This window comes from Perna viridis, chromosome 4, assembly GCF_037379345.1.
Source record: "Perna viridis isolate PV_CMFRI_1.1 ecotype Kerala chromosome 4, ASM3737934v1, whole genome shotgun sequence".
NCBI classification, from domain to species: domain Eukaryota; kingdom Metazoa; phylum Mollusca; class Bivalvia; order Mytilida; family Mytilidae; genus Perna; species Perna viridis.
The window spans coordinates 30968598-30988133 of NC_142448.1; the positions used below are offsets into that span (position 1 = coordinate 30968598).

Genomic DNA, 19536 nt, shown 5'->3' on the forward strand with positions numbered 1-19536 from the left:
GTGTTTTTAAAGATGGTTATATACCTATTGAAGTACAAGAGTTAAATTTGTTTCTCTTAATGTATGCTGGTGATATTATCTTATTCTCCGAAACATTTGGAGGTCTACAAAGTATGTTAGATACAATATTACTATACACCAATAAATGGGGTATGACAGTTAACACATCCAAAATAAATATTGTTGTATTTAGAAATGGTAGTCCAGTAAAAGATGATGAAATATGGTATTATGATGGAAACATTGCAGAGATAGTGGATGAGTTTTGTTATTAAGGTGTGCTGTTGAATTATAATGGCATTTTTTTGAAAACACAAAGGCATCTAGCTAACAAAGGTAAAAAAGCTTATTCAGTCTAAAGTCAAAGATGTCTTCGTTTTATTTGAATGTTGTTACTCAATTGAATTTATTTGATACTTATATAAGAAGTATTTTGTGTTATGGTAGTGAATTATGGGATCTCCATAAAGCTCCAAGTGTTGAAAAGATTCAGTTAGGTTTTTGTAAAAAGCAGTTGGTGTAAAACGGTGTACAACAAATGTTATGGTGTATTATGAACTTGGAAGATATCCTTTAATTTACCTTAGAATGTATAGAATATTGAAATATTGGTTTAGATTATTGACTGTATTCTTAAAGCCTGTTATATTGACCAGTTTATGCATTTTAGTAACAACGGAAATAGTTAAATCTACCAAGTAAAGCAACTATTGTTCAGTTTGAGTTTAAATGACTTTTGGCGGAATCAAGAAAATATGACTGTTAGTAACAGTTTATTGGTGTTTGTGAAAGGGAGTATAATATACGATCAGGCCAAACATTTTTGAACGAACAGCTGAATAGTTCAACTAAGTGTTATCTGTATAACGACATTGTCAACAGTGTAAGCATTCAAAACTACATGTACCTGACAAAACATGCAAATTTTAAAGTGCATTTAACTAGAATGAGGTTATCATCACATAATTTATTTGTAAAAGTTTTTTGGTTTGTTTTTTTTTTTTTTTTTGTTGGGGTTTAACGCCTGAGCAGCAATATTTCAGCTATATTCAGGCAAATATTTGTTAAAGTAGGGCGTTACCATGGTGTAGATAGATATGATCTGATAGGAAATGTGAACACTGTCGAAGATGAGTTTCACTTTGTATAACAATGCAACTGTTAATTAGCATTAAGAAGACGTTTATATTAAACCTTATTATTACCATCATTCTTCTTCATTTAAGCTGATTGAACTAATTTGTACTGAAAAACGTAATCTATTAATGAACTTGATGTATGCTTGAACTTTTTGTAAATGGAACTTAGTTAAGTGATATGCTTCCCTGATGCTATCATAAAAAACTGTGTTTACATGGTATTGATGCTACATTATAGTATAGCTTTGTACTGATGAGCATGAAGTGTTTAAAGTTAATAAAGAATTGAATTGATTAGTTAAATGGATTGTAATCGATTAATCACTACTAATACATACAATCATCTGATGACCTATTTTTGAAAATGGTACAATGTCATGATGTTCAAAGTTTTTTTTCAATTTATTTAATTTTCTTCCTTTACTTTTCTTTTTTTCTAAATACTTAGATGCTCTTTACATCAATATGCTCGAAATACACTGCATTTGTTCTACTTCTTTATATTTAAACATTTTTTAAAAAATACATCAGAAAAAAAATCATCTAGGCATCAGTATTTTATGTTATAATATCATCATTGGTTTTTAAATCCATTAGAATCACTGAAAGCCTTACAACCATTTGTTGCTCAACTGTTGCATTACTATATGTATCAGTAATCAGATTTGATGTTGTGTTTTGCTAGTTAATTAATTTGGGTTGCATATAATAGTTTGGGAAAGTCCATGTGGCACAACTACAAAGAGATTCATTCACTTTTCACTCGGACATCATAAATGCTTGTTTCTGGTCATAGATTGGTTCAAAATTATGCACAAAATTTTTGCCATACATTGTATAAATATATGGACCGATTTATTCTATTCAATTCAATTTATAAATGGTCCAAATCCAGTCCCATTTTCCACTTCGGGTATGATACCTTGTGATACAGTTTCATAGAAATCCATGTACTTTTGCTTAGGTTCAAATACTGTCAGAAATGCAGGAAAATGTTTTGTCTTTGCTCCTGTTTGCTTCTGGTTTTTAGGAAATTAAATTTATCAGCCTTCCTTTTGTGGTATAACAAATTTCGCTGCAATTTCACAGAAACTCAAAATATTGTATTGAAAAAAGGAAAATAATTCTTATTGGTCCTTGTTAATCCCCTACAGTAATTCCTCAATAGTTTAAGTCACAGCATCATAAAAATCAAACTAGTTTTTCCTGTTGTGGAATATTTTGTATGTCACATTGTGGTACAATTTCAAAAAGATCCATGCACATTTTCTAGAGTTAATGTTATTGTCTGGACACCATGAAAAATACAATGCATCAAAGTTACACAAAAAATAATAATACATTTTGGGGTTATTGTGTGAAGTATGAACAATGTCATGACTCCAGAATACCATTATACGCCCCATCTAAAATGATGAGAATATGAAAATTAGCATAGAAAAAATTAGTCCTAACATGTATTCCCTATTAGTCACTTGTTGATATCTAATTTACACATTTGAGAGTACATGTATGTCATGCAGATACCTGTAGTATTGTACATCTATGCTAATTTGGACAATGTGACCAGAATACTAAAATGAAACTAGATCTAAAGACGTGTTTGGTTCTTTAATCAAAGCGAATTCTCCATACAACATGTGTAAGAGTAATGTAAAGTATCTTTATCACAGATCATAGATACAATATATGTTTAGGAAAAGACTATGTCAGTAAAGTCAAAATACTGCACAAGGAAATTCATGTGTGATCTTTAACAGCTGTGTCCTCTGAATAGCCAAGTTTGCTCCAATCTTCTTTTGCCATTAGATTGCTGCAAATAATGATAAAATTCAGTTGACACACAGTAAACCAACCATGGCCAAACAGTCAATAAGATAAATTCTGTATACATTTGGTTTATGGTACACTACAGTCAACACTAACTTTAAATTTCTGCACTCTTCATAGCAGAGATGATACGAGTGGAGTCACCATTTCAACATATGCTTGTAGTTCAATTCCTCTGCTTATATCTAATGATTTTTAAAGTTTAATAGCATTTCAGTTAGGCCAAAAATATACCAGGTATGTCTGTTTCCTGCTACCCTACCTACCCTATTTTTTTTTCTCGTGCCTACCCATAACATTATATGGCTACTTTGGCTCAAACACCCTTAAATTCTAGATTATTTTCCCATCAATTTAATGTGAAACTTTTTCTTTAAATAAAATAATTTCCCTATCTACCTACCATATTTTTTTCCTTGCTGGTAGCAGGAAACAAGACTATTTTTTTACCTTACTGGTATGAAATGCAGTGAAACCCATAAAACTCTCTCCTCTTACAATTCATTGATTTTCTAATAATCTATTGATTATCCAAGTTTCTCTTTGTAAAACTCTTCACTTAAAGTTTTAGCATTACCAAACACTATTTAAAATATGGGTCAACTACATGTACAACCATTATCAAATCAGAGATTTTTTTTATTTTCACAAAATAAATAACCAAACACCTGGTTTTGAAGGTTTGCTATAAATGTTTCAGATTCTAAACAAAATCATTTTATTCATTTTTTTTTAATTCAGTAAAGACAACTTTACAAGTGAAACTATACAGGTACGTGTACAAGTACTTACTGATCCATTCTACATTTGAGGTAATTTTTAGACTCTTCTCTACATGAATGATTGTCATTGTTGTTCTTCTGTAGGCAGATCATGTACTTAATCATGTCTTTTTTACATTCACCTGTAACAAAGTAACAGTACTGTAAGTCATTGATACTGTAAACAGGAGCTCAATCAATCCTTGTTCTAACAACTACTTGTCAATTATTTTTTAATTACATGGACACAATACCTGTATGTATTTATAATATTATAATAAACTTACTCAAACCTGTGAGGATTAATTGGAGAGTAGCGATACATTTTGTTGTATCTACACCTATATGCAGGTTATTAACCAACATGAGAAGAAGACAGTGGAAGAGTTCAAAAGTTTGTACAACATGTACAGAAAACATACATTGTATATAATTATAAGGACTGCTTTTGATTTTTGATCAAGTTATGCAAAATATTCAACTTTGGGATAGTTTATATGTCATTATCTAAAAGCAGTTTATAAACAGTCCATAAAACGCCAAATTGCCCACTTGAACCTATACAAATATACACGTTAAAAAGAAATGTAGATGATCATTGGGTACAAGCGCTTTTCAGATTCCAATTCTGAGATTGTGGCACCATTTTGGCAAAAACTTCTTAACTAGAAGATTTGCATCACTAATGTCATCATTACTTGAAAAGTTTAATATAGCAAATAATGTTTAATTGTACTTTTGATCCAATGGCAGCACATTTGTACATGGACTGGTAAGTCACCCTCTTAAATTATATAGACCTCAGCTACGCTTCAATCCATGTAATTTCTTCAGGACTAACTACAAGTCAATATATTGCAATATGACCCTCAGTATAATTAACTATTTGATAAATAATTTATGTGTGTAACTTATTGTTTCGATGTTGGACAGTCAAGCAAAAACCAAAATTAATTTTAAACTTAAACAAATTGCAACAAAATATATTTAGATTCAATTAAATAGTATTATTTCCTAAATATACACAGGAAAAATGTCTAAGTTGCAGAAAACTCAAAATAAGCATTTCAAAATCCCTATTGATAACTAAAAATAATGTGTTCTATTTTTATCGATTTTATGTAAAGAGTGATACTTTGGTAGAACTTTTAGAATCCTTTTTTCTTTATGACTATCACACATATTATGCTGCCCATGATAAGTAACACTTTTGGTTATGATGTGTATATTAAAATTTTGGTGGAATTTTTAATTACATAAAATTCATATTTTCTGGCACTGCCATCATTTTGAGTTTTTTAAAAAAAATACCTTATAACCACAAAGAGAAGATTATTTAGTTTATCGTTTTCATCACAATTGGAATTCTGGAACTTCGTTGTCTTGAAAATTGGATACATTTACAAAAAAATGTTTATGGTTTACTATTCAGTTTCTAATTCCAAGTTGTTGTTAGGTAAAATATATGATACCTCTTTTTTAAGATATAAATGGTCCTCTTATTAATGCTAAAATGTCCACTATTACTACACTATATTCATCAGATATGACAAAATTATTAATTGTATGAAATTTTATTGCTTTCACCGCCATTTTTTAGAGTAATCTCCCCTTTCAAATGTTACATTTCATAATAAAATTTGAACTACTTGGTAGATTTTGTTAATAGTTTTTTTCTGTGTTTATTTGGGTCATAATTCTATAGATAAGAACTTTAAAAAAAAAGATTTTCAGTAGCACTTTGTTTAGATTAAGGGTAACATTTTGCTACACATATATATGTAGGCTATAGCTGCGAAATCGTAGCTCTTGATCTTTTTTTTTTTTGATTTTGCGAAGAAAATACCAAAAAATAGTTAGAGCTACGTTTCGCAGCTAACATATATGTAGATTGACTGAAATACAATGAAAAGTTGTGTATACTCACAAAATGGTCATTTTAAATAAAAAAAAAAAGATTAATGTTGGAATAATAACAATAAGAAAATTATTTTATATTTGTACTAAAACGCACTTTAAAATCAGTTTTCTTATCTTTTATTCTTACTGCATGATGATATAAAAAAAAAAATTTTCAGACAAGTAGAAGTACGTGTATTGAAGTATACAGATAAAGAGACAAAGATACGCATGCATAGTCGGTATATCTGGGGAATATATATGATACAACAATACAATCTTTTAAAATTTAATGACCAACTGCAAGATGGTCCTGTCTATCCTTCGAGGCAGAGTAGAAACAACAAATTTTTCTCAACCCTCTGTGAAAGTTTAAAATAACACTGCAAAATGTCACGTCTATTCCAAATTTGTAAAGAATTTTAAAGGTGTATTTAAAAAAATATATAAGACGACTTTCTCAGACGTTTACCATCATGATCAAGAGGAAAACTTCCTTTATCAGGTGCCCTACGGTCAAGACGGATGGACAGGTTAGCCATTTTGATAACAGTAGTAATTCATGGGAACCAGTTCAAAAGAGGTGCATTCGAAATTTTATGGTCAATTCGATCTAATTGACATCGTTCTTTTTATATATAAACAAACAGTAGACGAGAACTTCACAAAGATAACCAATGTAACCTTGGTCTGTCAAGAATTTGAAGTTTCATGTAACCTATTGTATAGTTAATGCAAGGTCTTAATAACCTGTCACCTCTCTGATTGAATAAATGGTATACTTTCTCTCGGATGTTAAGTCAACTGATGAAGTGAGAAACATTTTCATTTACAAGTTGTTATTAATTACAAACACAAAAATATTCACTTTTGATTGTAATCAGAGATATGTCTCTATTATAATGGCATCAAGTTGATTTCTATTTATCGATACAAGTAACCAAAATTTATGGCAAGCCAAAGTGGACAAAAATGAGCATTTTCTAATATTAAAAAAATGATTTTTAAATATTACAAATTCATTTTCTAATATTACAAATTATATTTCTTATATCACAAAACACCTTTTTGATATTAAAAATTCAATTGATTTCTAATATTAAAACGATTTTTAAATATAAGAAATTGATTTTCTAACATTAGAAAATGGATTTGTCGTATTCATTTGCGATTTTTTAAATATTAGAAAATCATTTTATAATATTAAAAAATGTGACTGATTTTCTAATATTACAAATTCATTTTCTAATATTACAAATTCAATTTTCTAATATTACAAAATGTGTGATATTTTATAATATTACTAAATCAGGAATTTGTAATATTAGAAAATTCATTTTCAATATTACAAAATGAATTTCTTATATTAAAGAATCTTTTCTGATATTAAAAAAAAATGATTTTATAGTATCAAAAATTCAATTTCTAATATTACAAAATATTGATTTTTGTCCATTTTGGCTTGCCAAACAAATTATTGCCAAATTAATTTGTACATCTGTAATCATACAACCTGAAGTAAAAATACCTACAACTGAGCTTTCAAATGCTGATATGCTGAGTAATGTACATAATTTTGGGCCTTTCTAACTATATAAAATGTGACGTGTTGCAATAGGATGACATTCATATGGACCGAGCTGTTCATGAGAATATTTGTCTAATCGAACGCAACTTTTCTAAAGCAGACAACTACCGGTTGGCAAATTCAAAAGTACAAAACATTGCCATTGCAATCATGGAATAACCTTTGCCCCATTGATGAGTATTTTAGGTAAGGTTAGGAATGTCCGTTTAACTGTAATATAGTCAATGCCAGGCAAATCTTCTTCTTTACACACCCTTGGAAGAATTATCACATTAATCTAACTGGGTAAACCGTTTTCCGGTGGCCAAAATGTTGTTCGTCCGATCGAGTTATCGATATGGCAAGACGACGCTAATATTATTTATATGAATGAAATTCGGATAATTAACTTTCCACTTTATGTATGTTATGTCATATTTTTTGTCTTTGTTTTATTCTGAACAGGAAGTAGAATTGAGTGTTGTTATATTCTACAATGTACTTGCAGTTGCAGTGATCACTGAATGGAACAAATTATTGATACATTGTAGGCCAAACTTTAATTGTTTTCCAGTCGTTCCATCCCCAAGTCATTCCGGCCTCGGTCATTCTGGCCCCAAGTCGACTTTTCTGTTGTTGTATTCAGTTCATTCATGATCATTCAACATCGTCTTGTTTCCAAATGATACATATCAATAAAAAAACTGGGGCCGGAACGACTTTTCTGTTGTTGTAGTCAGTTCTTTCATGATCGTTCAACATCGTCTTTGTTTCCAAATGATACATATCAATAAAAAAACTGGGGCCGGAACGACTTTTTTGTTGTTGTATTCAGTTCTTTCAGTATTGGTGGTCATGATCATTCAACATCGTCCTGTTTCCAAATGATATATATACAATAAAAAACAGGGGCCGGATTGACTTTGGGCCGAAACGACTTTGGGCCGGACAGGTTTGGGGCCGGAACGACTTGCATCCTTTTAATTAGATCGTTCATAATCAACTACATTGAGCACTTGTTTAAAACTATTGAGGTCTTGCTACAGTGGTGGGTCCAAGCATAGGCCCTAGATGTTCTTTTATTAAAGTTTTGATAAATAAACTCTGTAAATGTGGAAAATACATATATATTTATGTATATTGTATACATGTACATGTATTTACAGTACTGTATAATAAATATACTGGTCAAGGATTAGTTCTAGCTGCCAAGTAATTCTTGCCAACTGAATTTTTGTTCTGTTCATGTCATATATTAAAGATAAAACATCTAACAGATTGCTGATATTTGTTTTCCAAAATGAGCTATCATACAGCAATTTTCATTGAGGAATAGAATTTTGGTCAGCAGATCGGCAAGACAATGAACATTTTTTAAAATCCAATTTAGAAAGCTTACTACTTCTTAAATTGAATTATAATACAATGTACCTTTTTGTCATTTTAGAAATCTCCTGAACATATTAACGCTAGGAATGAAAATTGAGGAACTTAATATGGAGGACTTTTTAAATGAGTTCTCTTTGTTTGATGTTATGTATGGAGGATCAGACAGTGATGAGGATATAACATGTTCATCCTGTGCCAGAGGGCGTGATAGTTACTCAGCCTTAATGCCTAGACTACCAAATTACAAAATAGTTCATCGGAAAAAGGTTTGATTTCAGTATTGTAACTGGATATCTATTACTACATTATGTTAAACTTAACCTACAAACCATGCATTGTAAATACAAATGTACCCCTGTATCTGTTTGATAATCATTGAAATGTTCATACATACAAATTGGACACTTAGCATCATAAAAATAGTTTTATTTTATACACACCCAAAAAATACAAAGAAAATAATTTTTGTTCTACATGTATATTGAATATTACATTTTTGCAACATTAAAGTGAATTTTACATTTCTTTGGGAATTGAAATGCGTGGTATGACCAAACCCCAAAAACATACCTCTGAAACAATAGTTTTTTCACAGTGGTAGATATAATCCTCGCTTAAAATTGTATATATACATTTTATGTTGTATGTAATAGATAGAGTTCAAGACTAACCTTGGAGTGCCAGAAACAGAAGTAAAACAGAGAACCCTTGGAAGAGGAAGAGCTAAACGTAGACAAGGAGTACCACAAACTGTAGCTACTGTTGGTGGTGCAGACTCTACTGTAGGTTAATTCAATCAGTTGTTTCACCTTTATGAAAATTTTAAGGTTTTTTGCATGAGTGTTCCCTGTGCATACTTGTTAACCCTCCCACATACGAGGGAAGACTCATAAAATCAATGAAAAATTTAGAATCTCCCACATAAAAATGTAAGATTTGTGGAAGATTTTTGTTTGAAATAACCATATTTTCTGTGAAAAATTTGAAATAATTGAATTTTTACATCTATAATTTGCTTTTATGTAAAATTCTGCCTCAGTGGGAGAGAATATCCCATATGGACTGTTCAACAGGTATGCATATGAAAACAGGTTGTCCCACTTAATGTTAGCTATTTTGTACAACTTGCATTTGTACATGTACATGTAAATTAAGGTAATTTTTTCCACTTGCCAATGGGAACTTGGCATGTAGCTTAATAGTTTCCCTAACAATAATTTCATTTGTCATCAGTTAACTTTTGAAATGATAATTCTAGCACTTTAGGTGTAGTAGTTGTACTTTAGTATTCATATCAAATAACAGGCAGGGTTTCATTTTAAAGAAATCTCAAATTAAGATTTTCCTCAAATCTTTGTCAGTTTTACCTCAAGTCTTCAATTTCAAGTGATTGGATTGGTCAAAATTTGAGATGAGGAAAATCTCAATATGAGAGATTTTTTATGAGACAGGGCTCAGATATTTAAAGAATTTCCTTAAAGATAATTACATATATTAATTTTATCAATTTGTCTACTGTAGCACATTAGGGTACATGTACATGTAATAGATTCTGACATGGGTCACTACTTTAAAAGGTCTTGGATGTCTCCCATTAGTGTTAGGTATTCATTGTTTTTCTCTTGTGAATCCCAGTTTCAATAGGGAGAGTACCGACATGTATTTCTTCAAAAAAAAAAAAACATTGCATTTTAGAAGCAGTCCACCTCTAGTTAGGTAGAATACTTCCATTGTCATTGTGTGCAAATCATTGATGCAAGGGGTCACTTGTTTAAAGACTTCAGTCTTCCATAAAAAATTGATGATTCCAGAAGAATACATGTAGGTCTTTTTCTTGTTTTCTTGTCGGCATTCCAATGGGAACAAATTGTGCTCCTTTACTTGCTGACCTATTCCTTCACTCTTATGAGGCTGACTTTATAGCTGATCTGATCAGATAGAAAGAATAGGGTTTGGCTAGATCCTTCAATCTCAGTTTCTGCTATATAGATGACGTATTATCTTTAAACAATCCTAATTTCCGGGATTTGATACATCGCATCTGCCAAAAAGAACTTGAGATAAAGGATACTACAGACACTGTGAAGTCAGCCTCATACCTTGACCTACACTTAGAAATCGATGGTAAAGGAAAACTATTGACCAAACTTTACGACAAACGTGATGACTTTTCATTCAGAATTGTTAACTTTCCTTTCATCTGTGGCAACATCCCTTCGGCTCCTGCGTATGGAGTGTTCATATCACAACTCATACGTTATGCCAGACCTTGCCAAAACTATGCAGACTTTTTGTATCGTGCTAGAACTCTAACAAATAGGCTTCTGGAACAGGGTTATGTTGCTACAAGATTGAAGTCATCACTACAGAAGTTTTATGGTCGTCATCATGAACTCGTGGATCATTATGGTGTATTCATCAGCACCATGAAAACTGATGTATTCAACGGGTCATAGTTTTCCTTTCCTCGTTTGTCTACCCCGGACTTGACTTTTTATGTGCAACTCGGCAGGTGTTTCTAGAAAAGCAGAGGACGCTGACCCTACCGGTGCACCTGGTCCATGCTCCCAGTTTTTAATGGAGTCCGAGTTGCTCATTTACTTTTGTTCCTTTTTATGTATGATTTTAATTATTTTATGTTCTTTGTTGTGTATGTCTGTTTTCCATGTATGGTCTTTGTCCCTGGATTATATTCTTTTGATTACCGCTCTAACCTTGGTTCCCTTGATTACTCTTACACTTGTTCCTGTGTGTCTGTGGGGTAAAAATTAGGAAATACAAGCTGATAGCCTAGACCATATTTTTGTTTAATACTTTCTAAATGTTAAACTAAATTTCACTCAAACGTTTGGTAGCTCAGCTCAAAATCTAGTAGCAATGGGCTACTGGGGTGACTGCTGATTTTGATCCCTGTCAGTAGATATGCACGAAAGAAGATAAAATTTGTCCTGTTGTTGCTAGTAAGTATAACATAACTTAAGAGTTCCCATGACCATGTTCAGGTTTTGAGTGGTCACATGTACTTTTTTGTGAGCCAGTCCACTCACTTAACTTCTACATGTTGATTATATTTACAACTTGTGAACTTGTATATGGTACAATCCATTAACAAATGGAAAAACTGGACCTAACAACCTCTCATTATAGACAACCCTTGTACATTGAAACATATTGAAAAAAAAAAATAACCAAAACTCATACACAAAAAATCATTTCATCCATTATTAAAATGCATGTAATATTATTGTTTTTTTTTTTCCTTAAAAAGTCAGATAGTGATGAAAGGCTACAGAGAAGAATAGGAGTGAGGACAGAGCTCAGGAAACCTAGACTAAAACTTCCAATTCTTAGATGTGAATCAGACTTCCCCCAACTAAAACCAAATTGTGAACAAAATGTTAGTGCTGCCACTGCTGGTGCAAAATTCCAACAACCACAACCCGCAGTTATTGGTATCCATGGTGATAACTTTGCTAAGCAGGAAAATGTTGATCCTGAAAATTTCAATGACATGGCCAAATTCTTAATGGATTCATGGCAAGATGAAATCACTGATGGGCAGTTTGAAGATGCTGCTTTGAGATTCGACTGTGAGAATGATAAATCTGAAGGAAATTTGAATGAAAAAAATGAAGAAAATTTAAAGGAAACTAATAGTTGTCACTCCAGTAATAACATTATTTCTGATAGTAGTGTGGGTAGAAAAACTAATGATTATTTTAGAAAATTCGAAGCAGAAGTAGATGATATAAACTTGGATGATTTTGAAAATATGTCAGTTTCTGATGCACAAGTCAAAGTTTCAAATGAAATATCTGATTTGAATTCACCTAACCAGGTTAAAAGTACAGTAACGAACAGTGGGATATGGTATTCAAGTGATGATGTCTATGAGTCACAAAACTTGTATGATCTACAATGGAATACTGACACTTCAGATAACACTGATGTTTCTCAAAGGACAGATTCACTCTTACCATGCGACAAAAGTGATTCTGATAACGAATGTAGTGAATTAAGAAAAACATTTGATTTTACAATCCCTGGTCAGGAAAGTTTTTTACCCAGGGATGATTTATCTAACAATGCCAGTAGTGCCAAAGATGAGTTATCTAACAATGTAAATATTGATGTTCATATTTCTAGTCCAGAAACACATTCAACGTTATCATCATCTAAAACTGATAGTATGGGTGAGGCTCTTTGTCAGTCCTACACTACTTCTGAAAAAGACGAAAGTCAACCAAATGTGAAATGGGAGAACATTGGTCGCAGGGAGAAAAAGAGAATAAGGGATGCTGAAAGAGCAAAGAAGTTTTATGAAAACAGAAATAAAAGTCCAGATACCATTACTGGCAAAAAGAGTAAAAATAATTCAAAAAAAGGTGTAAAAATCATACAAAGTGCTCAAAGTCTTGAATCTGACAGTGAATGGAGGATCAATGGTAATTCTGTAATACAGTTGAATGGTCTTCCAATTGACTGTGATGTCTCCATATTACAAGATCTCGTAGCTTCATATGGTACTGTTAAAGATTTTGAAAAGAAGACAAAATACAGTTCATCTTCTGTAAGATTTAGGTATGGCAATTACATTTAAGGAATGACTGTTGTATTTTTTCTGTCTATGAAGAAATAAACTCACTCATTTACTGCATACTAAATAACCTGCATAGCTGGTTTCAAGTATGCACCACAAGCATTGAGGTTGTTTCAAATAGACAGAAAAAATATAGCAGTTATTCCTTATAAATTAATTCAAGTATCAAAACTTAATGAATAAGTTATTCAAAAAGGTTTTATGATGTCACAGTCATTACACAATTTGGTCCTTGAGATGATAGATGAAATTTTTTTTCCAATCAGAAACTGGTTTTTTTCTGAAATTAAATTATATACATTTATATTGATTGAAAATTTTTTACTAATAAGAATAGAAAATCACCTTCCCAAAGTGAGTTTTACAATGTATGTACATGTATTTGTAAGGCCTAAGCCAAAATGGCCATAAAATGATAAAGGTATGTACATGTAGGGTAGCAGGAAGCAGACATATTTTTTGGCCTTTTATTTTTTTCCAAAAGTTGTAAAATAATTAAAAATAATCCTGGTTTTAGATTGATGAGATGTCTCAATGTATGAAAAAAAAATTCACAGTTAACTCATGAATACAACTGCAAAAAAAGAATTGTAGACGTACATTCTAGCATGGTATCATGCTGTTGTCATCTGTTAACTTTTGTTTATTTACCATAACTTAAATAAAACTTAGCAGGATCTTTTTCAAATTTTATCACATTTTTCTTACGGAAATGGCTTTGTCATTTTCTATCCCTTGTAATTTGTATGGATTTGAACACAAGCCAATGGAGTAATTCCAAAAAGTGAAAAAGCACAAATTAGCAAAGTGACTACTGTTCTCAGTTTTTACAGAGAATTTCTTTGACCAAAGTACATTTTTTCTGAATGTTTTATTTATACACAGTAACTCTATAGTTGAGCGTCCGAATTAAGCCTGCTGCTTTATTTGTGAAGACAGATTACAGGTACAAAATATTGAATATAGAATAACATGAAAAAGTAATGAAGGGAACCAGGGTTCTAGCAGAAATCAAAAGAAAGTAATTCAGGGAAAAAGACCAAACATGGAAAACAGACTTATACAACAAAGAACATTAAGTAACTAAAATAATACATACAAAGTAACAAAAGTAAATGAGTAACTCAGACTCCACTAAAAACTGGGAGCATGGACCAGGTGCACCATTAGGGTAAGGGTGCACTATACAGTTACATTAAGGTGCACTGTTTCAAACTCCAAGTTCCCCTGTTCAAATTTTGTAAAACTTCAAATTAAAAGTTGAATTTTAGTGGATACATTGTTTAAATGTAGTTCAGCATTTATACACAGACAGATGTAATATATGTAATGGTAAACAGGTGTAATTTAAAGGAAGAATGGTATCCAGAACGTTTCAGTCCCCTGCCGTATTAGGTTCTCTCCTCAGCATCAGATGGCTGATTTTCAAAATACCTTATTTCACACAAACTTTTTGAACTAAGATTGTGAGAGAATGAATCGAAAAGGGTCTTATTATTTTTACCCATTTTCCACTTACTCCATGCATGCTTTCATCCTGTGGTAGTGTCTAAGTGCCTGATATTTTATAAAACATAATAATTGGCTGTTAGTTTTGGAAAGGCACCCCTGATTTTTACTAAAACTCAGTAATATTTTTTTCAGTATGTTACCATGGCTACTGGATTTTATAACAATAATCACTAAATTACCTGTAAAATGACTTGAACCTCCACATTCCAAGGATTTAAAAAAAATGCACTTTTTTATGACAAAACACTAGACATTTCAGTGCGTACTGCCTCAAAACAGCTTTATTTCAACAAAATGAGACCAAATTTTAGAAACGACCTAACCGTATTGTACTACCTAAGCGTACTCTGCTTTTCTAGAAACACCCATCGAGTTGCTCATGAAAAGTAAGTCCTGGGTAGATGAAAGAGGAAAGGAAAACTATGACCCGTTGAATACATCAGTTTTCATGGTGCTGAAGGATACACCATAACGATCCACAAGTTCATGATGACGACCATAAAACTTCTGTAGCGATAACTTCAATCTTGTAGCAACATAATCCTGTTCCAGAAGCCAAACTGTAAGAGTCTTAGTGTGATACAAAAAGTCTGCGTAGTTACGGCAAGCTCTGGCATAACGTATGGGTTGTAATATGAAAACTCCATACGCAGGTGCTGAAGGGATGTTGCCACAAATGAAATGAAAGTTGATAATTCTGAATGAAAAGTCATCACGTTTGTCATGTAGTTTGGTCAATAGTTTTCCTTTACCATTGAGCACTAAGTGTAGGTCAAGATATGAGACTGACTTCACAGTGTCTGTAGTATCCTTTATCTCAAGTTCTGTTTGGTAGATGCGATGTATCGAGTTCCTGAAAGTAGGATTGTTTAACGATAGTATGTCATCTTTATAGCAGAAACTGAGATTAAAGGATCTAGCCAAACAATGTTCTTTCTTTTGGATCAGATCAGCTATAAAGTCAGCCTCAAAAAATCTAGGAGTAGGTCAGCAAGTAGAGGATCACAATTTGTTCCCATTGGAATACCAACTGTATGTTAAAAAACACATCCACCACACTGGACAAATATGTTGTCAATTAAAAATTCCAAAATTTTGAAAACATCTTCTGTATATTTGGAAGATGATTTGGAATTATTTTTTACAAAGTATGAGGAATTTCTCCCAAGAATTATGTAATTATATCTAGGTGTACCATCTTTTTTGGAGACGCAACAATGTATGAGTTACTATTATTAATAAAGCTGAACTCTATCATTATGCTTTTTTCTAGACTAGACAATGCTGATGCATGTGAAATGGTAGTGTCCTGCCTGGATGATACAGATATATTTCCAGGTAGTAAACATGTACATTTGTCAATGTAAAAATCATGCAGAAAATGTAGCTATATCTAAAACACATGCTTTGTTGAAATACAAGCAATATATCTGCTTACAACTTTGAAAAAAAAACATATGGTTACTTACATACATGTATAAAGTGTTCAAACAAATTAAATACTGCTACATGTACATATCTTTCTTCAACATCATAAATCTGCACTTAAAATTGTATAAAGGGATTGTTTCTATATTATTGAATGCATTTCATCAATAAGAAGTTCGTCAAAAATATCAAATGTAGCATTGTAAGTAAGCTTGCCAGAATCTTACATAGAGTTGTACTCAAACCTGATGTAGGGTTTGTGTTCCTATAAACAGTTGTGATGATACACTTCCTTATGGTTATCTCTTAAAAATTACCTGGTTTATATTGGTGTTTAATGTATACATGCTATCTAGCAATTTTATTTTTGATTTTCTTTTGCACTTTTGATGCTACCCTATTTTCAGAGTTTAAAAAAGAAAAGCAAATTTTTAAAAGCATGGAATATGATGGATTGATGAACAGACACATACACTAAATAGCTATGCACCTTTATACTATAAATTTCAGGTCACTGTGTCACAAAAACTCACATGAATAATTTAAAGTTATCTCAAATTAAAAAAAAGAAAATCAGGCGGAAATTCATTCTAAATTTAGCTGAGAATATAAAAACAGGATGTACATTATATAATAGACTTCTGATTTTTTTGCTATTTATTGTAGATGCTGCTAGTAAGATCAGCTGTGTAACTGTCCAGTGAAATGAGATTTTGGCATCACCAGAAATGTAGTGTTGTGTTGATGCTCAGTGATCATGAATATTTGTGCAACTATTAATGTTGTATTACTATGATAAATACCTCAAATTTTGAAGGAAGAGGAATAATTATGGGTGAAATTACCCCAATTATTTTATAAATATTGTTGAAGTCTGTTTCGAAGCAAACATTTACTTGCTTGGCAAATAAATGTATTAAAGTTAAATCTCACATACTAGCAAAATGATTTATCTGATTTTACAGAGTTTTATACATGTCATTCCCTGGAACCTCCAATGAGGGAGATCTCCCTCATTGGAAAGTGGCCAGTGGGTGAGATTTCAAGTAGCGTTGTTTTTCAAGAGGAAAGTAAGCAATTTATTATATGAATTATCATATCAATTTTTCATTTTAATACTGATAACACATTTTTGGAAGCATGCTTTCATCTGCCAACAGTACATCCCCATGTTAATTTTCCTTATCCATAATTGGTACATCTGTTAGCTTGTGTTGGGTAATTATTATATACCACTCAAGTTATTACAAATTTTTACATGAATTTCAAAAAAATTTTGACCATTCCTTTATGTAGTAGTCCAGTTTTCATAGCCTCAGCCTGAAATTAGAAAAAAATAGTTCAATTTGCTTACAAAACCATATAGGGTTGTCTGTGTAGGGGTAAAAATTAGGAAATACAACCTAGTAGCCCCGACTATAGCTTTGTTTAATATGTTTTGTATGTTCAACTAATTTTTACCCAAAAGTTAAGTAGCCAAGCTCAAAATCTAGTAGCCATGGACTACTAGGCACTGTCAACTTTTTATCCATGCAGTTTGGGCTTTTTGTTTTTCTGTTTTAAGCCTGAATGTTAAAAACTGTTTTAAAGTTATTAGATAGAAGCAGATTCATAATTCCTCAAGATTGATTGAACTGAAACACTGTTCTTTAATTTTATTGGAATTAAGATAACACATGAATGTAATTGGTCTTCCCATGTGATTTATGATTTTTACAAATACTGGTTAGACTAGCAATAAAAAAATATACCTCGTGTGTGTCTGAAAAAATATCTGTTTTATAATTAAGGGATCAGTATCGTATCTTTTATTTTAGTTATTTATACATATTGGTAAATTGTGTTTTTGTTGTTATGTTATTATAGGCTTTAGTGATTTTTTTTTCATTTTGTAGAATTGTTATTTTTTAAAACACATTGGAAGATCAAAGGGAGTGCTGGCTCCTCTTATGCTTGAAAATTTGATTGGTTATAGGTCATACCACTACTTCAACCAATGAGCTTTTAGAACATGTGCAAAAATAGTCCTACACAAGTTTTAGTGCATTTATGTTATGATGTTGTGAAAAAAGTGTTGTGCAACATATATTTTGAATAACTTTCTTTTTCAATGTAAATAATTTAGAATCAAAACTTGTTTACACTTTTCCTGATATAGAGGTTGTGCAATTAAGTACATGTAGTAGATAGAAGCCTATACATGTTTTGCCAATATAGGTTGAGATGCAGTACATTAAAGGTAACATTGTACATATATTTGTTCCTGGTTTGAAAAAAGTTAAACAAATATAATTTTGTATCTGTGATATCAATTTGTTTGTTTGTTGGGGTTTAACGTCTGAGCAGCAATATTTCAGCTATATTCAGACGATGAACATGAAATTGATGATAAAATGGACATGAAATGATGATGAATTGAAAAAGGGATGGGACACAAGGACAATGGGGGGGTCGACAAATTTTGATTGCCACTGGAAATAGGGAGAGGTGGGTAGGATTGGGCAATTTAGCCTCCTGTGGCGGAGCCCTATAGTTCCTACTCCGGGAGAATACCACAGTAGGGTTCTTTAACGTGCGAGGAACGTGGCATCTTTCCCAACACGGTGCACCACTATTTATCCATTAAACTTTGCTTTTTCGGAAAGTTCTTATCAGTTACGTATTTTTCACTTTCTCATGCTACAAATATAGGTACTCAATTTTGTTGTTACATTGTTAACTGTGCAATCTTTCAGCTACAACATAGTATGTTATGAACATGTAGTGAAAAAGTGCATACTTTTTATTATGATAACTTCAATTTTGCATATGCATTTGGTATTTTTTCGCACATGGAACTGAAGGAGATTTTTTTAGACAGAAATTGTACACCATAATATGACCTGTCATTGACGACATAGATAAATTAAGACTTCCTGACATTGGCATTATAGTTTAAACTCATTTTAAATTTGAACAATAATTGTTGTACAACTTTTGTTAGGTAAATATTTTATATAAAAAAAGATGTTTCCAATATTTGGGTAAATGAATCTGTAAATGTCATTTCATTGTTTTTTTTTTTTGTTCAAGGGGAGATTAGTGCAATATAAAATGTACTTTGAAACGAAAAATTACACCTAAACACCTTTGCTGCTAATTTTAATCATTTTCTTTTTCTAGTTCTTAGAAGTATGGAACAAATTTTATATCTTCTACACTGAAGTCAAGGAAAAAAATGTACTTTTTCCTACAATTTAAGTGCCAATTATTTTTCTTAGGAAGCTGTGAATAAATTGAATAATTGTATCACAACAAAATCATATTTTGTTACTGGATTTTAATGACTCTTTTTCATCACATAATTTGGTATGTTTTAAGTTATTTTAATGTGGGTATATGTAATCACTTTGGCTGTATGTCCTGGATATA

General features: G+C 31.6%; 2 protein-coding genes across 3 annotated transcripts; one reads left to right on the plus strand and one right to left on the minus strand.

Moving 5' to 3' along the window:
- Positions 1–2731: 2731 nt before the first annotated feature.
- LOC148619724 (cytochrome c oxidase assembly protein COX19-like) lies at positions 2732–6225 on the minus strand. The gene is made up of 3 exons (XM_088579945.1): positions 6102–6225; positions 3762–3873; positions 2732–2952 (listed from the first exon to the last, which is right to left on the minus strand). Exons 1-3 carry the CDS (start codon positions 6169–6171, stop codon positions 2880–2882), a joined length of 255 nt encoding a protein of 84 aa, XP_088436071.1. The 5' UTR covers positions 6172–6225; the 3' UTR covers positions 2732–2879.
- A 1081-nt stretch (positions 6226–7306) lies between these two features.
- LOC148619725 (uncharacterized) lies at positions 7307–18431 on the plus strand. Of its 2 annotated transcripts, XM_088579947.1 has the most exons (6): positions 7339–7403; positions 8644–8851; positions 9239–9367; positions 11854–13166; positions 15971–16035; positions 16792–18431. In XM_088579947.1, exons 2-6 carry the CDS (start codon positions 8672–8674, stop codon positions 16827–16829), a joined length of 1725 nt encoding a protein of 574 aa, XP_088436073.1. In that variant the 5' UTR covers positions 7339–7403; positions 8644–8671; the 3' UTR covers positions 16830–18431. The 2 variants fall into 2 exon arrangements, with proteins under 2 accessions (XP_088436072.1, XP_088436073.1); XM_088579946.1 differs by lacking the exon at positions 15971–16035 and having other exon boundaries at positions 7307–7403.
- The last annotated feature ends 1105 nt before the right edge of the window (positions 18432–19536 follow it).

Excerpts from the sequence above, each read along its gene's own strand:
- LOC148619724 (XM_088579945.1), bottom strand. The coding sequence starts at position 6,171 with ATGGCTAACCTGTCCATCCGTCTTGACCGTAGGGCACCTGATAAAGGA. Across the intron at positions 3,874-6,101 it reads TTTTCCTCTTGATCATGATG|GTGAATGTAAAAAAGACATG; the intron begins GTAAACGTCTGA and ends ACTTTGTTACAG. Across the intron at positions 2,953-3,761 it reads CTCAAATGTAGAATGGATCA|CAATCTAATGGCAAAAGAAG; the intron begins GTAAGTACTTGT and ends CATTATTTGCAG.
- LOC148619725 (XM_088579947.1), top strand. The coding sequence starts at position 8,672 with ATGAAAATTGAGGAACTTAATATGGAGGACTTTTTAAATGAGTTCTCT. Across the intron at positions 8,852-9,238 it reads AAATAGTTCATCGGAAAAAG|ATAGAGTTCAAGACTAACCT; the intron begins GTTTGATTTCAG and ends TGTATGTAATAG. Across the intron at positions 13,167-15,970 it reads TCATCTTCTGTAAGATTTAG|ACTAGACAATGCTGATGCAT; the intron begins GTATGGCAATTA and ends GCTTTTTTCTAG.